Source organism: Moschus berezovskii, chromosome 17, assembly GCF_049115385.1.
Source record: "Moschus berezovskii isolate FMDL1 chromosome 17, NW_MosBer_1.0, whole genome shotgun sequence".
Taxonomy (NCBI): domain Eukaryota; kingdom Metazoa; phylum Chordata; class Mammalia; order Artiodactyla; family Moschidae; genus Moschus; species Moschus berezovskii.
In genome coordinates this window covers 24,064,691-24,086,559 of record NC_142476.1, presented here as the reverse complement: position 1 = coordinate 24,086,559, position 21,869 = coordinate 24,064,691, and the positions used below count along the sequence as shown (strand labels likewise).

Sequence of the window (21,869 nt, the reverse complement as noted above, 5' to 3'; positions counted from 1 at the left end):
TGCCTACAATGCGGGAGACCTGGGTTCGATCCCTGGGTTGGGAAGATCCTCTGGCGAAGGGAATGGCAACCCACTCCAGTATTCTTGCCTGGAGAATCCCATGGACAGAGGTACAGTCCAACTGTCACAAAGAGTCAGACGCAACTGAGTGACTAAAACACGCTGGGGAGGAGACAGGTTTGGATGAAAAGATCACAGTTTGAAGGGTTGATTTGAAAGTCTGGGGGGCATATTGCCACAAAAGTCCAGTGGCCTTTGGTCATAGGTTTTCCTTTTCAAAAGGAAAGTTGCTGCCTCATCTCCTAGGCACTCCTGTTGTGAAAAGGAGCCTTTCTGGGAAAATGAAATTTGGCCTACTATTCATACATATTGGCTTTTCTGCAGCAGATGGAGAATGAGGTAATTATGCTTTTCTCTGGGCTAGTCTTCAAAAATATTAAACTCATGTTTTTGGTAGTCATTCCTAGAATTAAAACTTCTGATGTTTTGGTTGAGACTTTTTTCTCTTGGCAGAAATCATCCACTTAGATGTATTCAGCACCACCCATTCCCATAACACAAGTATCATTTTCCTATTTTGTGTTTCTCCTGGGCCAAGGGCCTCTTACGCTCCCACTTCCCTTGCTCCCTGCCAAGATCTTCACCTTTGATTCAGTACCGGCTAGTTGGCCTCCTGAAGGTAAAAGGAGCAGACTGCTACAGCAGTTTGTCTAAGACAGAAGAGTCCTACACAGTATTGATGCAGAGATGGTGCCTGTCTTGTTCCCAGTTTTCAACAAATATTTTGCAGCATCCAGTTTAGGACACCAATGTCGACTTAAAATGTAGAATGAATCTTGGCAGAAGGAATTTGGGTCCCTTGCTTCTTCCCTGTGTTTCACTTGTAAAATAGAGACAATGTCTCTTATTCAACTAAAAGGATAAGTATAAAGGCTTGTAAAGCAGCCCAAACAATGTGCAAGGCACATCTTGGTTACTTAATACTATAGTAGCATTTAATACAATCAGTTCAGTTCAGTCGCTCAGTCATGTCCGACTCTTTGTGACCCCATGAATCACAGCACGCCAGGCCTCCCTGTCCATCACCAACTCCCGGAGTTCACTCAAACTCATGTCCATCGAGTCGGTGATGCCATCCAGCCATCTCATTCTCTGTCGTCCCCGTCTCCTCCCGCCCCCCAATCACTCCCAGAATCAGAGTCTTTTCCAATAGTAGCTATTAAATCAATATGTGGGTATTGCTGTTACATAACACCCCAGGGCAATGTCAAATTCAATAAAACCTTAGCTTTCCTACTTGGATAATGCTGTGTTTAGTCATTCAGTTGTATCTGACTCTTTGCGAGTCCGTGGACTGTAGCCCGCCAGGTTCATCTGTCCGTGGAGATTCTCCAGGAAAGAATACTGGAGTGTGTTGCCATGCCCTCCTCCAGGGGATCTTCCCAACCCAGGGATCAAACCTGCATTGCAGGCAGATTCTTTAACATCTCAGCCACTTGAATAAGTCAAATAGTTAACAGTTTGAGTAACCCAAGAGTTTCTTCTCCTCAGCACCAAGACTTTAAAAAAAAATTATTCTTGATAATAAAAAGTTCTAAAATGTATTGATTTTAGTCATTTGGATGAAAAGTTTCTAAAAAGCATAACTCTTTGCCCAGACTGAAGTGGTTTAAATGCTCTCATGTCTGCAGCCACTGCGATCAGCTGCCATTTCTCCAGGCTCTATGTATTCCCCAAAAGTAATTTCTTCAAATCATCCTTCTCTTTCAACTTTGTTTTTGTGGAATTAAAATCTGATAAGTGAGCTTGTTGTTGGAACAGTGTCTCTGATGAATATAATTCCTCCATAAATAAAATGGGCTGAGGTCTTTCCTGTGAGTAAGATCTGTGACACTTTGTGTGTGGGAATTTTTGTCATATTTGGATTATTTAAAGGCCAGTTCTTTTAAATGTTCTTGTTCCAAAATAGCTTTTAATCAGATGAAGTTTCCAGATTACAGTCTCTTATTTGAAAAGAAACGCTACTTAACAGTTTTCATGTTCCCACTTAACTGACTATAAAGAGAGCAAGAACTGGTTAGGGGACTCAGATTTGAAATTAAAATAGCAGGGAAATGAGAGAAGGAAATTTTGCTCCAACGTTCATGGAAGAATAAAGATGGAACTGTTTCTTCTCAAGGCAGAATACAAGGAATACACAGATAAATGGCTTTGTATGAAAATAGGAGTCCAAGTAGTCCTTAAGTAATGTATTCTGTTATCTAGACTACTATTCTGTACTTAAGTTTGTCAGATAAATTAAGTGAAAAACTAGAGAAAAAAGAGACTGTCTAGTGACAGAGGGGGAGAAAAAGCCAAATAGTTTCAAAGAAGGAGGTAATACAAATCAACCTTGGGTTATCAGTAGGAATTTTTATTTCTTTGTTTATTGAATATTAAGAATATTCTTCCTCTCGCTTCTACCTTCATTATGACAGTAGCACTTTGCTGTGTCAATTCTTACTCCTTTTAGTCGTAAACATGGTTGGACAATCAGTTGGCACTCCCCTTAGCTAGTTTTGAATGGGGTCCCAAACAAGAGAAGGCTCTACAGTAGGACTCAGTTAAGTTGTGAGCTGCTCTGCCCTGGGGACCATATGACCATTCAGATCTGTTGCTGCTTGAAGTGTGTGTGGCAGATAGGAATGCTCTTTGCAGGCTGGGGTAGGTACTTGTAGGTGGATTGCAGCAGAGGAACCTTGGATACAAGACCTTGCCATCCTCTTTGATTAACTACTATCCTTTGGGAAAGTAGTTTTTGGCCTGCTTACTGGGCCTTAGCAGAGATTGCATGCTTAACTATGGGCGACCAAGTTATCATGTGACCTCAGCTGACCATCATGTTATCTGACCCACCAAGCCATAAAGTTGGGTGTGCACAGATGCACTCCATCATACTATGCTGCTGCTGCTAAGTCACTTCAGTCGTGTCCAACTCTGTGCGACCCCATAGACGGCAGCCCACTAGGCTCCTCTGTCCCTGGGATTCTCCAGGCAAGAATACTGGAGGGGGTTGCCATTTCCTTCTCCAATGCATGAAAGTGAAAAATGAAAGTGAAGTCACTCAGTCGTGCCCAACTCTTAGCAACCCCACGGACTGCAGTCTACCAGGCTCTGTCTATGGGATTTTCCAGGCAAGAGTACTGGAGTGGGGTGCCATTGCCTTCTCCATCATACTATAGAAGTTTTATATATGAAATCAGGCTGACCAGGCCCTGAAGATACACATTAATTCCATTAAGAAGTGGACCAAATGCCCAAGTGTCCCACTTTTGTTACCCTAACCTCTCTTTTTCATCCTGCATCCAGAGCCTCATAAGGGACTTGTTTCTTGTCACAGGTGATTTTGCACAATGTTTCGGTAGCACCTGAAAGAGGACAGCTGCAGGACCCCAGCCCGTTTCTGGGATACCCTTGAAGGAAAGTTGTGAAGGGAAATCTTCCCAGAGTGCAGAGTTAAAAGAGGGCATCTAGTCTTTCATTTTGTTTGGGTGGGGAAATGGCCAGACATGCAACTATATACTGATACATGGCCTATGGCCAATGGTTGGGCTGCTTGGTTAGGGACTTTAAATGAACACAATTAGAAAACTGATGACAAAAAAGGAAAAAATTGTATAGGAGGTGTATGAATGCTGTGTCCTAGGCCTATGCCCACCAAGAGTGGCCTTAGCAGAGAAGGATTTTAATAATGAAGTATATAAGATGAACTGTTCTGTGGATACCAGTCAGTTTCTTTCACAAGTCACCCCTGTCATCACCCAATAGGATCATGAAAAAAGTGGCCATCATGGCAGGGATGGAGGTTATGCTTGGATTCAGCAGTGTGGACTTCCATTTGCCAAGGCTGAACTGGCTGCAGCAGCTACTAAGTACTCAGTCAGCCAGCAGCAGAGACCAACGCTGAGTCCCTGACATGGCATCATTCCTATGGGTCACCAGACTGCTGCCATCATGGAAAGAGCAATGTTTTCTGTTTACCTGAATAAACACTTACTCTAGATTCAAATTTGCCTTCCCTGTACTCAAGAATTTTGCCAAAACTACCATCTGTAGACATGCAAAATGCCTTATTTAGTGTCACAATATTCCATACAGCATTGCTTCTGATCAAGGAAATCGCCTCTCAGCAAATGAAGTATGGCAATGCACCATGTCACGGGATTTACCGGCTTTACCATCTTCTCCACCACCATGAAGTAACTAGTGTGATGGAATGGCAGAATGCCTTTTGAAGACTCAGTTATAGTGCCAGCTCAGTGGCAATACCTTGCAGACCTGAAATATGGTTCTCTGGGAGGTTTAAATCCTCTGAATCAGCATCCAAAATTGGTGCTGTTTATCCCCAGGATTCATGACTCCAAGAGTGGAAGTGGTTCCACTCACTATTACCCCTAGTGACCCACTAGCAAAATATTTGTTTCCTGTCTGCATGACCTTATACTCTTCCTGACTTAGAGGTCTTAATTTTGGGGAAGGAATGCTTCCACCGAAAGTGGAACAGTGATTCCACTGAACTATAATTTAGGACTGCTCCCTGACCTTTTTGGGCTCCTCTTTACTCAGCAGGTAAAGAAGGGAACCACTCTCCGGGTGGGGGTAATTGATTCCTGACTATTAAAGAGGGATGGAATTACTCTATGATGTGGTAAGGAAGAGTGTATCAGAGATACAAGAGATCCTCTGGGGTGTCTGTCTGTTAGTATTACCATGCCCTGAGTTACATCAATGGAAAACTCTAAGAACCCAATCCAAGAAGGACTACTAATGACCCAGAACTTTTAGAAATGAAGGTTAGATCACTCACCAGCTGAGGTGCTAGTTGAAGGCAAAGGAAATACAGAATGGATAGTGATAGGAGGTAGTTATAAATACCAGCTGACTGAAATACCAGCTGACTGAAATGAGATTGCATTTGCCATGAATATTTCTTCCTTAATTTATTATGAATGTGTGTGTGTGTGTGTGCATGCACGCACAGAATTACAAAACAGATTCATATTTAACTTATGAGGTATCAAGGAGAAGAATAAGCATATTTAAGGACTTTGCATTCTTTTCTGGGGAAAGGATTAGTGCATTTTCAGTTGCGCACAGAAAATCTATATCATTTTAGCTAGAAGTGTGACCTTGTTGCCTTTATTTGGAGATTAAGTATGGTTAAAAGGATGCATATTGCTGCTGAGCTGAGAAGGGGTGGACTTGTGATAGTCAATTTTCATCAGTGTGGAGGATTTTTTTTATTTGATTAGTATTTATTTATTTATTTGGCTGCCCAGGTGTTACATGTTTCACATGGAATCTTTAGTTGCTGTATAAGAATTATTGGTCACAGCATGTGGGAACTAGTTCCCTGATCAGGGATCAAACCTGAGCCCCCTGCATTGGGAACATGAAGTCTTAGCCACTGGACCACCAGTGAAGTCCCTTGATTGATCTTTAAATCAGTGAAATTTGAAGAATCACGTTGTCATCTATAATATGGGTGGGCCCCATCTAATCAGTTGAAGGTCTAAATAGAACAAAAGGATCAACCTTACCAAACAAGAGAAAATTCTCCAACAGACTTGGGCTTCACCTGAGTCATCAGCTCTTTTGGTTCCTTACCTATTGGCATTTGGACCACAACTGCAAATCTCGACTTGTCATTCTTCATAATTGTGTGAGTCACTTTCATACATAGATAGATAGATTGCCTTCCTACCTACCAACTGGTTCCATTTCTTTGGAGAACTCTGACTAATACAGGAGCCAAGAAGGCAAAAGTCTTATATAATTGTTGGAACTTAAAGTCTATTAAAACATAAAATAAAAAAAATCCTTGAGCATTTTCAAATTTTATTTTGCAAAGGAGGAAATTAATAATATCCGCAAGCCCATGCATAAGAATAATTTAATCAAAACACAGGGTTTTTGGTAAATAAAATTCATTTCCTGTAATCATATGACAGAAGTATGGGAAATATTCATTGATATTATTTATTCACAAATATTGGTGCAGTTAAGTCTAAATATAACCTAAAATCTCACAGCAACTTTTATTTGTTTCATTTTTTTAGACTTAGAGCCAGGACTAACATCTGTACCTTATAAGTCCCCCATTATTCTTTGTAAGTTGTTTCAGAATGACTACCACTATTAAAACATCCAAAGTTAGTCTTTATTCATTACATAAAATTGTGCTGGCATCTGAAGTGATGCATAAATCTGAAATGTAACTGAGGGAATTCCCTGGTGGACTGTGTGCTTTCACTGCTGAGGGTGCAGGTTCAATCCCTGATCAGGAAGATCCCAGCAACAATGAGCCAAGGCAAAAAATATATATATATAATTTAGCTAAATACCAAATGGTTTCTCTCAACAAGGATTACTCTTTTCTTTTTGAATAATGGGGAAAAGGAAAGAGCATGAATTATGTGTCCGTGACTCCGCATCTCACATTCTGATTATCAGCAATATGGATGCAGATATGGTATAATGTGTGCACTTAAATACCTCCTCATCTGAGACATGAAAATAATAATAATCTCCTTTTGAGGAGGTTTCCTAGGTGGCACAGTTGGTAAAGAATACGGCTGCCAGTGTAGGACTTAAAAGAGATATATGTTTGATATTTGGATCAGGAAGATCTCCTGGAGTAGGAAATGGCAACCCACTCCAGTATTCTTGCCTGGAAAATTTCACAGACAGAGGAGCCTGGTGGGCTACAGTCCGTGGGTTGTAAAGAGTCAGACACAACTGAGCACACATACACACAAGATTAAATGAAATAAATTTTCTTCATGAGTCTAAATTTCCTCTCTTTTTATAGTTAATAAAATTTTTAATTTTATATTTTGAAAATGCATATCCTGTATGATTTATCGAATCCAGAATGTTACCAGTAGCAAAAATTTTATTAATCCTATCCCCAAATTTTATGTTTTTCAAAGAGGATTTCCTTTGCTAAGTTCCCCGTAGTTATGGGGGAATCTTTACAAGTGGAGCACAGTGAATTTAAAACTTCAGAATCTGACAAACCCAGCTTTAAATCCACAGGACACCACTTTCTGGCTTTATGACAGTGGAAAAGTGATGTTTCTTATGTTTCAATGCCTTTATCTTTAAAACAGCAATAAGATATATCTCATAGAATTGCAAAAATTAAATGATGCACAAAAACATAGTAATTCATGTGCAATAAATAAGGTTGTAAATTATCATCTGTACAGTTCAATTATTTCATTATTTAATTTTTATATACAAATAATACGGTATTTTCTTTCAACTGATAGCAATCCAAATTTCTGACCTGAAAACCTCTTCAGAGTTACTGTAAAGCATTGATGAGAACTGAGTTACATGAGTCCCAGTTTAATAAGTGGCTGTTTTCAGAAAATTCCTAACATAAGATTGTCATCCATAAGTATGTGTTGGGCTCCTGGCATGTGAAGAAGGACATCTGGGGAATTGTTTTCTTAGGATTAAAGAGGTCTTACATTCAATTTTCCAACTTCTCTTATGAAACTTCTCTTGGAATAATATTGTAGATTTTGTATTATATGTTGAACTGAAATAGCGTTACCTGTTACTTTTACTCTGAACTACCTTATTTGTATTGGGCTTAACGTTATTTTCAATAACACAGTGTTGCAAGTAACCAAATCAACAGACTTAAAAGCCCCCACATAATTTTTGAATATAAATAGTCTTCCTCCTTCTACAATGTCAACCTTGACATTTTTTTCCCTTTAAAGTCTTTCATAATCTTTTTTTCCTAGCTCCCTAGTATAGTCCTACTACTAAGACTGATCTTTTCGTCTCAGAATCACATACTTTTTCTTATTTGTGCCTATCTTAGCCTGACCTTAGATCCAGTGTTTGACATATAGTAACAGTAAATGGTTTATTATTATCATTGTTATTATTATAGTACCTATAAACTCAGCCCTTCATTCAATGCCTAACTCAAATCCCTTCTCCTAATTTCTAATCTGGCATCCTTACAACTACTCTTAATGCTCTATTATACTCCATTCACCCACTTTGTAACCCACTTTAGTTTCTTATCTTAGCTTTTATCCCTCCCCATAGAAGTTTTTCAGAACTTATATATTTTACTTTATTTACAATTTTAATACTATGTTTCAGAGCATTCTGCTCATATACACAGGTTCAAAGCCATTTCAATTGCTTCATTGCACTGTGTTTTCATGAAAGAGGGCTTCAATTGGCTTGAAATTTGATAGCCACCAAGTGCTGCAGAAGAGCCCTGGGTTAGGAAATCAGTTCTGGTTGCCCTGCCATTCACTGTTCTACCTCCAATAAGACCTAACCTCTATAGACTTCCCTTTCTATATGTAAGAATTCTATAGCCTTTTTGGTCCTTTTAGTTCTCAAATAATGATGTCATGAATATCTGTATTTATCCCATTGGTGAGTAAACACCCAAGCATTAGGATTTAAGTGCTTGAAACTCAATGCAGGTTATTCTCATTTGTGTTTTTAAATTCAAACTGTTGCTATATCTAATACCATGTAGTCTCTGGAAAACTCCATTTTACTTTCACAAGAAAATGAGAATGAAAAAAAGAAGGTAAGCTCTTCTTGTTATTGTGCAAAGACTTTTGACTTTGTGGGTCCCCTGAAAGCTATTCACACATGAGATAAGGCATGCTACCAGGGCCGAGGGTACGACTCTTGACTCAACTGTGCTGCTTATTGGTTGCATGACTCTACGTGAGATTTCCAAAGAAACATAGTTGCATTTCAGTCATGTTACAGAGGTCTATGCCTCTCTGTTTTGCTGCAAGTACTCTTCATTGGCCTATGCTGCTCCCATTCCCCAGCACAGCCTTCTCCTCTGTCTTTGCTGCTCCCATTCCCCAGAACAGCCTTCTCCTTCGTCTTTATCCCTCCTTATGGAATAATTTTGCATCTTTTACATCAAGCTCAGGTTTCTTTGCCTGTGAAGCTTTCTCCACCACTCCAATCCTTCTGATTGGAACTGACCGTACCTTCTGGACCTGATGTGCTGCCAACCTGTAACACTTGACTTTAAGGCATGCTACCAGGGCTGAGAGTATGACTCTTGACTCAGCTCTGCTACTTACTGGTTACATGACTCTACACAAGTTTTCAAGGCCTGGGTTTCCTCACTTGTAAAATGGAAATCTCATAGGGATTTCGTGAGGATTAAATAAGGCAATGGCTATAAAACATTGAGAACAGTTCCTACCAGACAATTAGAGCTCAATGAATGTCATTTATTCCTTTTTGTTGTTGTTGTTGTTTTAATTACTATTACATTTCTGCCTCACGTAAATTAACTATATTCCCCAGACCCACTGTGGGGATGCTTGAAACACAAAGATTGCTTAATCAGATTGATGAATGAATTAAAGAAAGAAGAAATAAATTTTATATGTCTTTAAGATGATTAAGTTCTTTTTGATGGCTTAAACAACAGCATATTTTTTGAAGTGGGTCAGCATAAAGGATCGCTAAGAATTCTGGACCAAGAAGGCAAGGTGCTTACTCAACTATAGATTACCAGCTGATAGATCTTATATAAGTAATAGCATCCCTCCATCTGCAAAATGACCAAATACTGTTTTTGCTCATTTACAGAAATTTTGAAAGGATCAGTTAAAACAAAAGGTACACCCAAAAGCAAGTCCCAAACTGCAAAGAGTCAAGCAAATGTAAAGGATTGCTGTTGCTATTATTATTGTTTTCAAATAGGGTTAGTTGGCCATTTTAATAATGTCTGCATTCTAGTAGACATTAATTCTTGATTTTCTTAAGCATTATTTTATATCTAACAGTTAGATAATATAAAAATATGAGTGAACTTATAATCTCTATTTACCAAATGTGGGACATATCAAAATGGAAATGAGCATGACATATTTTATGATTTTATTTGACAAGTAACCCTGTGTTTCATCATTCCAGGTGCCTGTGGTGGCCATACTGGGCTCAGGCGGGGGCTTTCGAGCCATGGTGGGGTTCTCTGGTGTGATGAAGGCACTGTATGAATCAGGGATTTTGGACTGTGCCACCTACATTGCTGGTCTTTCTGGGTCCACATGGTTAGTATACAGTTTACATCTTGGTTTTATCATCCTAAATTCTCAGCATTTATCTACCTGAAACCAGTAAAGAGTGTTTTAAAAGTTGTCGTTAACTTCACATTACTGAAATATTCCAGCTTGATGCCAAAATTTGTTTCTTAAAAATATTTTTAAGGCAAATTCATACCTATTGATGACTCTCATGATATCAGAAGTTTGCTCCCTTTAAATCTATTTGTGACTTAAAATGTAATAGTTAAACTTAAAACAAAAAATAGATCAATTGAACTAATTCTATAGAAATATCTCATAAGTGGAATAACGTACTCCACCCATAATTAATTTAATCTTCCTATAATTTACTGATTTGTAATCTTGCAGTGATCATGTCAAAGTCTACATGATTCACTAGGTATTCATTTTCTTCTTTAGGGCAAATAGAGTGAAATGCAAGATACTTTAGTATATAAAAGAAGGAAAACAACTTTTGAATGAATAAATGCAATAAATTTCAGTGATTTATATCTGACTAATTATGAAATTAATCCTTTAAATATATCTAAGTTCAACTAAATTTGGACGGAGTTAAGGTATCAGTATGTATAATATTTGTAAATATTTGTATATTGTAGGTCTGCCTTTTCAAGAATATCTATTTGTAAAACATTTTTAAAGATGATACTATATACTTTTTGGTGTACTTACCTCACACAAGCACATTGAAAATCAAGTGTCTTGCTTAGCTGTCTCAAATAAAAATATCACCTATTACAGAACGGTTTACAAGGCCTTTTAGTCATTCAGCCTGTGGTAAAACTTATCTTTTATAATATTGTATTGTATGTAATTATATAACATAAGTATTATATAAGTATATATTATATAATTACAATATATATATAATAAAATATATATGTCTGTATTTTAAAATTTCTGTATCTTCTCATCCCGTGAGTTGGCTATGAGCTTCTTCATTTTTTCAAGCAAAGAAAATATGACTCAGAAGTCAAGTGATTTGTCCAAATCATAGCAGAGCCAACATAGAAATTCAGGGTTTCCATCCCCTATTCTGGCTTGTTTCAACTCAACCATAACCTTCTCTTGTACATCTATCTATTCTACCTAGAGAGTAACATTTAAAGAATCTATAGTTTCTTAAATATTTTGAACCAGATTCTTTAGCTGAAAAACAGGAACCTGAAACCATGATTGCCATCTATTTTGTCTGTCCCCTCAACATGATTTATCTCTTTTGAAAGAAGGGTGTAGCCCATCATTATTCCTTCCCTTGAAGGAAAGAGCAGGCACCTGCCTGTTTAGTGAGTAATATGAATATGATGGGAAAACTTGGACCCTTAGATTAACTTCACCTACTCAAGCATTTTATTATTACTCTTCAGATAATTTTCTTTATCTAATCATTATTTTTTTAAGATCCCTTTGGTCCAGCACTGACTAATACATTTCAAGAAACTTGTCTTCTTGAACTCATCTAATAGAGAAAGACCAGACCTTCAGTGGTATTTTCAGGGTGTAATGGTGTATATTTGGGCTTAATTAGAGCTGCAGTCCGGAGAAGGCAATGGCACCACACTCCAGTACTCTTGCCTGGGAAATCCCATGGACGGAGGAGCCTGGTAGGCTGCAGTCCGTGGGGTCGCTAAGGGTCGGACACGACTGAGCGACTTCACTTTCACTTTTCACTTTCACACATTGGAGAAGGAAATGGCAACCCGCTCCAGTGTTCTTGCCTGGAGAATCCCAGGGAAGGGGGAGCCTGGTGGGCTTCCGTCTATGGGGTCACACAGAGTCGGACACAACTGAACTGACTTAGCAGCAGCAGCAGAGCTGCAGTCATTGCTTTGGTTATAAACTTAGGGACACATCTAAAATCCTGTCAGGGTTCTGAAAAAAGAATAATCAAGGGAATTTTAAATATTATAGCGCAATCATTTAAATATTGTAGGTCACTGTTTTATGTGTACAGCATTCTGCTCTATCCATTAGTGTCTGATTTCCTCAGATTAGCTTTCTTTTATTTACTCTGTTTCCTTAAAGGCCATGTACTCCTAAGGGCTTCCCAGATGCCTCAATAGGTAAAGAATCTATCTGCAGTGGAGGAGACACAGGAGATGTGGTTTCAATCCCTAGGTTGGGAAGATTCTCCAGAGAAGGGCATGACAACCCACTCTGGTATTCTTGCCTGGAGAATCCCATGGCCAGAGGAGCCTGGTGGGCTGCAGTCCATAGGGTCACAAAGAGTCAGACATGAATAAAGTAACTAAGCATACACATATATACACTCCTAAAATTCTTACAATCCTTTTTTACCTGGAGACCACGTAATTTCCAAATATAATGGTGTCTTTTGAAGTTATTTTCCTTGACTTTTGCAGGGAGTCTGGGAACATGAGGCTGGGAGTTGAGACATTTCACACACTGAATTGTCCCTCTTTCAAATCCCACCTATCTTGCCCCCCACCACCATCCTCTCTGATTGCTCTCTTCATTGTTGTCTTTTCTACTTCTACTACTTTTTCCCTTAAAATGAGCTTTTCTCCAGGACCCCCCTTTTGTTCTATTATATTTACTCATCTTCCCTTAGTAATTTCACCGCCTTCTACCACTTCTGTTATTATCATCAGTCATTTCATTTGTAGATCTCCAAAACATTCAAAAAGTTAGTGGGCCAAAAGAAGAAGAAGAAGAAAACAAACCTTAACAGACAGTGCAAAGTAGCCAAGGATGGGGAGTGCTTCACAAGTAGTGTATATTTTAATAGAGCAAAAATCTGTGACAAGCTTCGCTTAGAACTGGATTTATTTTATTTTATTTTTTATTTATTTTTTTGTAATTAATTTATTTTTTATTGGAGGCAAATTATTTTACAATATTATATTGGTTGGTTTTGCCATACATTGACATGAATTCGCCCCGGGTTCACATAAGTTCCCCCTCCTGAACCCCCCTCCCACCTCACTCCTCCCTCCTCCCTTTAGAGTTTTCATGGTTTTAGCAAAAATTAAAGTAGATAAGGTAAATGAAGGGCACCTTTGATCATGAAATTACCAATAAGAAATGAATAGAATATGAAAGGAAAAAAGGTGGGAATGTGAACCTTAGAAGGAGCCGTTTACTATTTCAAGAAGGGGAATATAGGACCCAGGAAATGGTTTTGTTTTGTTTTCAGAATATAAGAGATTGGAGTGTTTTTGTAGAAGTCTGAGATAAAGGAAATAGTGTGGAGGGATAGATTAAAGAAACAGATGGATCATGGATAGAAAGAGATTTGGGCAGAGACAGGATAGAGACAAGATAAAAAGCTGTCAACCATGGAGAAGACATACTTCTTGAGACAAAAGAAAAAGTGATTCATAATAGAATACTCTTTTGAAAAGTATAGGTGAGTAGGTAGACAGTTCAAACGAAGGGATTCAGAAAGACTTGGAGAAATAAATTACACTCTTGTGTAAGTTTTTATATTCTGCTGATACATGACCATTCCCTGGCACAAGTTAGGTAATACGGGAATATCTGGGGAAGGCTGGGACCTCCCATAATGTTTTCTGTGATCATAGAAGAGAACTTTATGTAAGACAAAAGCTTCTCTTGTAATTGCTGCTACCTTTATAGTAATTATTTCTGGAATGACTTTTGGATGATGGTTGTTATTCATTAAGTGCATTAGCCAACCAGGAGGACTGGCCTGAGTGACTAGTGACAGTAGCCCTGTGTTCTCTAACTCAGTGAACACGGCGCGCTCCCTCAGCACAGCTGTTCGTTTGGAGTATCAAAGGGCTGTTGATTTTTTTCTCCTTTTTTTAATTAATAAATTAATTTTTATTGGAGCAGATTGCTTTACAATGTTGTATTCCTTTTGCCGTACAGAAAAGTGAATCACCTATTCATATACATATATCCCCTCTTTTTGTTTTTGGATTTCTTTCCTGTTTAGGTCAGCCCTGAGTATTGAGCAGTCCCCTGTGCTCCACAGTAGGCTCTCATTGGTTATCTATTTTATGCATGCTATCAATAATGTATGTATGTCAATCCCAATCTCCCGACTTACCCCAGCCTTTCCTTCCCTTCCTTGCTGTCTCTATGTTTACTCTCTACGTCCGTATCTTTATTTCTGGTCTACAAATAAGATCTTCAGCACCATTTCTTTAGATCCCACGTACATGCACTAATATACGATACTTGTTTTGCTCTTTTTGACTTGCTTCAATCTGAGTGATGGTCTCCAGGTCCATCCATGTCTCTACAAATGACCCAATTTCATTCCTTTTTATAGCTTGAATAATATCCCATTGTGTCGGTATGCTTTATCTTCTGTACTCATTCCTCTGTTGATGAGCATTCAGGTTGCTTCCATGTCCTGGCTATGGTGAATACTGCCTCAGTGAACCATGTCTTTTGGAATTACGATTTTCTCTGGGTATATGCCCAGTAGTGGGATTGCTAGACTTGGATATTGACTGCTGTATTTGTCTGTCATTATCATTGAAAGGAAAAATGAGAACAGTTCTGTATCTATAGACCATAAGACCTGATTTGAAGCTATAAAATGGAATTCAAGAATGAAAACTTTCAGTTTAACAGTCTGAAGAATTTGTGGGACATTGAAAAATGATTCAATTTTAATAGCAGTTGACCCATAAAAAATGATAGACTAAAAGATGAAGATTTTGTTAGAAAAAATATGTTGGTTGAGGTGGGGAATATGCTTATTTTGTATGCCAGTGAACCTCTCCCACTTGTCACATATTTAATGACTAAATGAAGATTTGCATAAGTAATTGCATTTTAGGGAAAAATTAATCTAAGAATTTCTTTAGGGTTTCAGGATATTTGCTTCACAGTGTTGAGGGCCTTATCAAGACATGTGCAGCATTAGTTGTATATGAGAATTACTTCTGGAACATTTTAAACACAGAAATTCTAAATCTTTATCCCTGAAGATTATGATTAGGAAGGTCCTGAGGCACCAGGCAGTAATATTTTAAAACATCAACTCTGTGATTTGGCATCAGGAATTGAACTGAGAATTCCTTGCTGTCCAGAATAATTTTAAGTTTGTTTGTTTTCTTAACTTGTATTTAGCCTAAAATGCATTCATATGGAGAGAATGAGGTGTCCCATCATATACATATGTTGAAAAACTTAAAGGTGAATACAAAAAAATTTTTTAAAAAGTTATTTTAGGAAAATTGGCCATTGCCTTCTATTCCATTTTTAGCCATCACCAAAGCAAAAATTCAAGTCATAGATGTCACTGCAATGATGTCATCAAAGGTCTATCCAATTCACACTTGTTAATTCTAAGGGAAATGGGCTTATAAATACTGAACAAACAGAGAACATTAGCTCCAGTGCAAATGGTTGAGGTGTTCTAGGTCTTTCTGTCTCTGTATAGGACTTGTATACTTGAGCCAACCTTCTCATGAGATAGGAAGAAAGAAAGGGGAAAGAGACTCCCTATGTGAATGAGATAACTTCAACCTTTAGATAGCAGAAAATGGACTGCAGCCATTCTTCATGGAGCAAAAACAGAATTGAGCTGACATCCATATACATTTGACCACTTATAAAGACCTAGCTCTGAAATTGTGACACAAAGTCCTAGATTTTGAGCAATCCCTTAACCTGAGAGGAAGGATTTTCAATCTAGATCCAGTGTCTAACACTGGGAGGAAGGAACAAGAAAAGAGGAGGCTCCAGATTTTTCTGGAGGAAATTTATGAGGCTAAGGTGCTCACTGGAAAAGACTCTGATGCTGGGAAGGATTGGGGGCAGGAGGAGAAGGGGACGACAGAGAATGAGATGGCTGGATGGCATCACCGACTCTATGGACATGAGTTTGAGTGAACTCCGGGAGTTGGTGATGGACAGGGAGGCCTAGTATACTATGATTCATGGGGTCGCAAAGAGTCGGACACGACTGAGCGACTGAACTGAACTGAACTGAACTGAAGGTGCTTATTAAAGTCATACATTAATTCACTGAAAGACCAACTAAATATAGAGAAGTCTTAAGTAATGTAAATGAAATTTGAGTAATTACATCTTTCTGCTGAACTGTTAAAAACAACTTCCAATAGCAGAATTATCATATTGTTTCCTTTTCACCTACCTTTAAAAAATTTATTCTGTGACTGAATTGATTTCTACTGACATTGTGTAGATTCTTTTCCTTTTCCTTGTTTTTAATTCTGCTTCATTAAGGAAATGATTTAATGTAGTTTTACAAGTAAAGTAAAACTGGATTTCATACAATAAAGATAGAAGTGGGAAATAAGTATCAATATATGTGTGTTGTATACATATATGTATAGAACTATAAATTAAATTAAAAATTCATGCTATCACCTGTAGCTTTGTGAGGCATGAGACATAGGCTTGGGTTTAAGTTTTCTAGACTTCAAGGCTAAATCCAAACAATGCATAGTTACGTAATATACATTTGTTGTAAGTTAAGGGCAAGCCAGTGGTCCATGGATGTAGAACTTATTCTTGATAATAAGTAAGACCAATAAAGAATTTCTTAATGTTATCATAAAGGATGAAACACATTATGAATAGTTCCAGAACTGATCATTTAGAGACTCAAAGAGAATTTTTGTTTTTCCATTTTTATTGTATCTTTAAATGTAAACCAATATCATTACACCAGTATGTGCATTTATTGAAAAGTATGGTGAGGTCCAGAATTGGATCTTTGTTTATATAGATGAATCATGTAGTAGACATTGGAGTAGCTATAGAAATGAATGGACTCTCCATCTTTCTAGCAACGTCAGCTATATTTTTAGTAGATGTTTGTTGATTATACCAGGCTTGAGTTCAGAGTAAGCCTGTTTGACCTAATCCTTGTTGTTGTTATGTCCAGTCTCTAAGTTGTATCCGACTCTTTGTGACCCCATGGACTGCAGCATGCCAAGCTCCCATGCCCTTCACTCTCTCCTGGATTTTGCTTGGATTCATGTCCATTGAGTCAGTGATACTATTGCATGTTGTGAGAAATGTTAAGAAATGTTTATGTAATAAAGATCTTTTAAGAATTTTTAATTTTTTTGTAGAGCATATGTTCCATTTTCAGTCTATAATCACTCTCCATTTGTTAAGTTATGGTTAATCTCAGTTTGTCTCTAAATAACTCTGAATCCAGCAAAAAATTCCAATTCAATATGTTGTGGGAATCATTTGGTCTCTAAGACCTGAACTCATTTTAAAGATTTTTTAAGAAATAAAACCTATCAGGGGAGAGGACAAATTTAAATTTGAGTTCTTCTGTTACTAATTGGGGAACTGTGAACTTGTTATTTAAATTCATCAATCCTCTGCTTATCTTTAAAATAGAAGAATTGAAAGCTATCACAAATCTTCAAGACAATAGCTTATGAGCAATTAGCCTGTTCAGGCCTAGAACATACCAGAGTTAGTTTTATCCCCTGTATGAAGGGAAAATAAATCATTGTGGTGGCAATTTGACTTGAATATGAGGAAACAGGAGATTTAAATATATTCACTATATTCTCTTTGGTTGGATGAAGTGGTGGAATATTTAATTATTTTGTGCTCTCAGTTCAACAGTTCAAAACAACCATGCTTGTCATATACTAGGCATTGGCTAGTCATTGAGATAAAAACAAATATAAATAAGTAAAGCTTTCCCTGATGGTGATCATAACTAATTAAGGGAGACTGTTAAGAAAACTAATAATTAATATTTAGTATGAGAGCTATGGTAGTAAAGATACTGGTTTCCGGGAAGACTGTGGCTTCATCTATCATCTCAGTATCAAATACTAAGCTACATGTTGATTTCCAGCATCACCTTAAGTGGCCAAATGGCTGATGACAGAATCTTCCTAAGAAAACATTTACCTGACAGCACTATTCTCTCTAGGATTTCACCACTAGATCTGTATTCTCAGAAATTCTGAGACTTACAGTTGGCAAGGCTTGGGATTTTTGTCTTGTTGGCCAATGTACAATTAAAAGAAAAACCACATGTATCAGGAGAATTAGGCATTCACAATAGTCTGGATAGCACATTCTCTACCTATAGATAATCACCATGGAAAGTGAAATTATCAGATTGTTTGGCTAGTATTATATATAGGAAAAAAAAAGTGAAGTGTTAATCTCTCAGTCATGACCAACTCTTTAGGAACTCATAGACTATAGCCCACCAGGCTCCTCTGTCCATGGAATTCTCCAGGCAAGAATACTGGAATGGGTTGCCATTTCCTTCTCCAGGGGATCTTCCTGACCCAGGGATCAAAGTCAGGTTTCCTGCATTACAGGCAGGTTCTTTACTGTCTGAGCCACCAGGGAAGCCCATTATATCCAGAAAAGTCCCATTTATTCAAATGGCTCTCAATGTGTTGTGTCATCAGTGTCTGATGGTCAGATAGGGATGCCCATTCCTGGAGAATAGAGTGGAGAGTTGGCCCAGTAGGCATTCTCTCCTCTGTACTATGCAAGGGAAGTCCAGTGTTTCCTCTGAGACCTCCCCTTTATGTCTGTTGTAGACCAGTTATTTTCTGATTGATGCATTCTTTTCTTAAATGAGTTAATATCTTCAATCAGATGGAGAAGGCAATGGCAACCCACTCCACTTCTCTTGCCTGGAAAATCCCATGGACAGAGGAGCCTGGTAGGCTGCAGTCCATGGGATTGCTAAGAGTCCGACACGACTGAGCAGCTTCACTTTCACTTTTCACTTTCATGCATTGGAGAAGGAAATGGCAACCCACTCCAGTGTTCTTGCCTGGAGAATCCCAGGGACAGATGAGCCTGGTGGGCTGTCATCTCTGGAGTCACTCAGAGTCGGACACGCCTGAAGCGACTTAGCAGCAGCAGCAGCAGCTTTGATCAGATCAGTTAATCAACTACTTCCATTATTCTTTCTTTTTCTGATAGCAGAGATGCCTGCTTTCTTTGGAGACTACTTACTATGTGATGCCCTTTATCTTTACTGATTATCTTTTATTTTCTTTACAGGTATATGTCAACCCTATATTCTCACCCTGATTTTCCAGAGAAAGGGCCAGAGGAGATTAACGAAGAGCTAATGAAAAATGTCAGCTACAACCCACTTTTACTTCTCACACCACAGAAAATTAAAAGATATGTTGAGTCTTTATGGAGGAAAAAAAGTTCTGGACAACCTGTCACCTTTACTGATATCTTCGGGATGTTAATAGGAGAAACACTAATTCACAATGTAAGCTCTGTCTCTGTCTACAATCCTTTTAATAAGAGAAGACCATGTATATCATGTTTTTAAATAAAACAAAATGTGCTGCATTTTTGTAAAAGTCAGTTGACTCCCATTACCCTGTAAACATGCACTGAGTACATACTGCCTGCCAGATAGAACTCTTCTTCATTTAATGCTACAATTGTGCCTACTAAATTATTCTAGCTATGTGTGTCAATTATATGTAGTTGTTGTTGGCTGTGCTGCTTGGCTTATGGGATCTTAGTTCCCCAACCAGGGACAGAACCTACACTCTCAGCAGTTTGAGTGAGGAGTCCTAACCCCTGGACTTACAGGGAACTCCCCATGGGTCAGTTTTGATGTATAGGGAAATACTTTTGTATTCTTTTTCTTTAGAAAGCTCCACATTTTAACCCTCAATTGTTCATTCTGCCCAAGTAGCAATATTTTTAGATAAAGAGGTGAATACAAGTAATATTTAAGTGGCAGAGGAAGAATGGAGGTTGCCTGGAGAAAGCCAGGAAAAAAGGAATGAATCACATGGAAGAAACACATTTGACACATGGCCATCGGGTGATATTCTATCTGAAGATAAAGTAGGCGGGTGGAGCCTGTGCCAGAGAATCTGGGGGCTGAATTCCTTCTGGGCTCCATCGCTGCCAAATCATTTTCCAGTTCAAATGTCAACATAGTCCCCAGAGTTATGGCTGCTTTTTAGAATGAAGATAATTACTTCCAGTGAGCTTTTATTTTTTTTCGAGATCAAAGATTTCTAGATAATAATAAGGCTAATTTTTATCATAAAAGTTTTAAGGGTCTTGATTGGAAGCACTATTGTACATAGATTTTTTTTTTCTTATCTGTAACAGTTTCTATATGTAAAACCTTTTCTTTCTTCTGTGGACAGAGAATGAACACAACCTTGAGTAGTTTGAAGGAAAAAGTCAATACTGGACAGTGTCCTTTGCCTCTTTTCACCTGTCTCCATGTCAAACCCGATGTCTCAGAGCTGATGTTTGCAGGTATGGAATTTCCTCTTGCAAAACATTTTCTGGAAACTTGGAACTGTGGTTTTTAATGATTTTCATTAGAGGAAGATCATAAGCAATTTTAGTTGCTTATTTTAATATGTTTTCTGTAACAGAAAAACATTTGAAAATCTAAGAATATTTTACACTAGATAATTTTCTGGTTGTAGAGAGATCCTATGAAACTAGTTACTAATATATCTTCATTCAAATCAGTGGGAAAGGAGATATAAAAAAGTAAATCATGACTGTAGTCAATATTCAATCTTAATTATCCATTTGTCAAGGATTTTTAACAAGATAGCTTGCCTGTTTTAGGCAATGGATATCTTTTTGCTTGCTGCTTGTCTGTTCATTAAACTGGGTAACATGACATATGTTTATCATTGAAAACTCTATTCTAATTTTTATAATTTAGCACCTTAAAAGTACCAGTCTATATTTGTGACAGATGGTGAATAAAATGCCTCATTCTGTTAAGTCTCAGATATAAACATTTATTTTTTCTGTAGCGCTGCTTCTCGGTGCGTGCTTTCAAAATACATGACTCTCTACTTCTTTCTGGGGGCCACTGTCCTAGTTTGCAGTGTGGTAGCATCTATGACTGTGGCTGGTAGGGTTCACTGTATTTGTAGGAAAAGTACCTCAGTGACATTAGTCACATCATGAGCTTAAAAAAAATCATTGTAAATGGCATGAAATTAATTCTAGATTTATATCTAGAATTCTTTTGCATTTTTCCAAGTCTCACTTTTTCTTCAACTGACTACCCTCAAGCAATATTTGGAATAGTTTATAAAAGCAGAACACCTGGAAATCATTCATTCAAGTGTCTATCAATTATCTTGATGAAAATGTTTCCCATGCATATGGTTCAGAAAGCACTTATCATATTTATTATCTTATTCAACATAAACTATAATCTAGGGAGGGAGGGAAATCTATTTATCATTGCTTCAAAGAAGAAAAAACAAAATTTCAGAAAGATTCAATGATTGCCACATACAAAGTAAGTAGAAGAGCTAAGAATTGGTCTTGAAATACTTTGCTCCTTTTACGAAAATATTGATTTCTCTGATTGCTGATGGTGTAGACTGTAGTGCTCCAGGCATGAAAGTATGAACTCTCTTCCCCTCCACAGTATGTTACCCTTTTCCTGTAAGACCTAGTAATCTGTTTGAGAAATTTACAGCAGTTATTAAAGAAGTTAAGGCAAAAGAAGAGCAGAATGGTACTATGCACTGTTTCCTTGACCAAATTATGATATCTTTTAGCTTGTTTCCTCTTTTGTTAAAGTGAAGATGAGATTCTCGTAGTTTTTGCTAAGTAAATGAGGTAAAGTATGTAAAGAACTTAATTGTAAGCCCAAATGAAGTTTCAGTAAATCTTAACAGTTTGGAATCTTCTGTGCAAACTGTATGAAAAAAGTTAGAGGTCTGGATTTTAAAGATGAATGGAATTTGTATATGAAAGCAAATTTAGTTGTCAGATGGAGATTAGACATTCGATTTCATTCTA

At 37.7% G+C, this 21,869-nt stretch overlaps 1 protein-coding gene across 1 annotated transcript in view; it reads left to right on the top strand.

Annotated features, from left to right (window-relative positions):
• PLA2G4A (phospholipase A2 group IVA) overlaps nucleotides 1–21,869 on the top strand; it is a 153,232-nt gene that overhangs the window by 87,891 nt on the left and 43,472 nt on the right. The window contains exons 8-10 of the mRNA XM_055419083.2: nucleotides 9,976–10,112; nucleotides 19,104–19,326; nucleotides 20,231–20,345. Of these exons, the coding sequence (XP_055275058.2) occupies nucleotides 9,976–10,112; nucleotides 19,104–19,326; nucleotides 20,231–20,345 (475 nt within the window). The remainder of the gene's footprint in view (nucleotides 1–9,975; nucleotides 10,113–19,103; nucleotides 19,327–20,230; nucleotides 20,346–21,869) is intronic.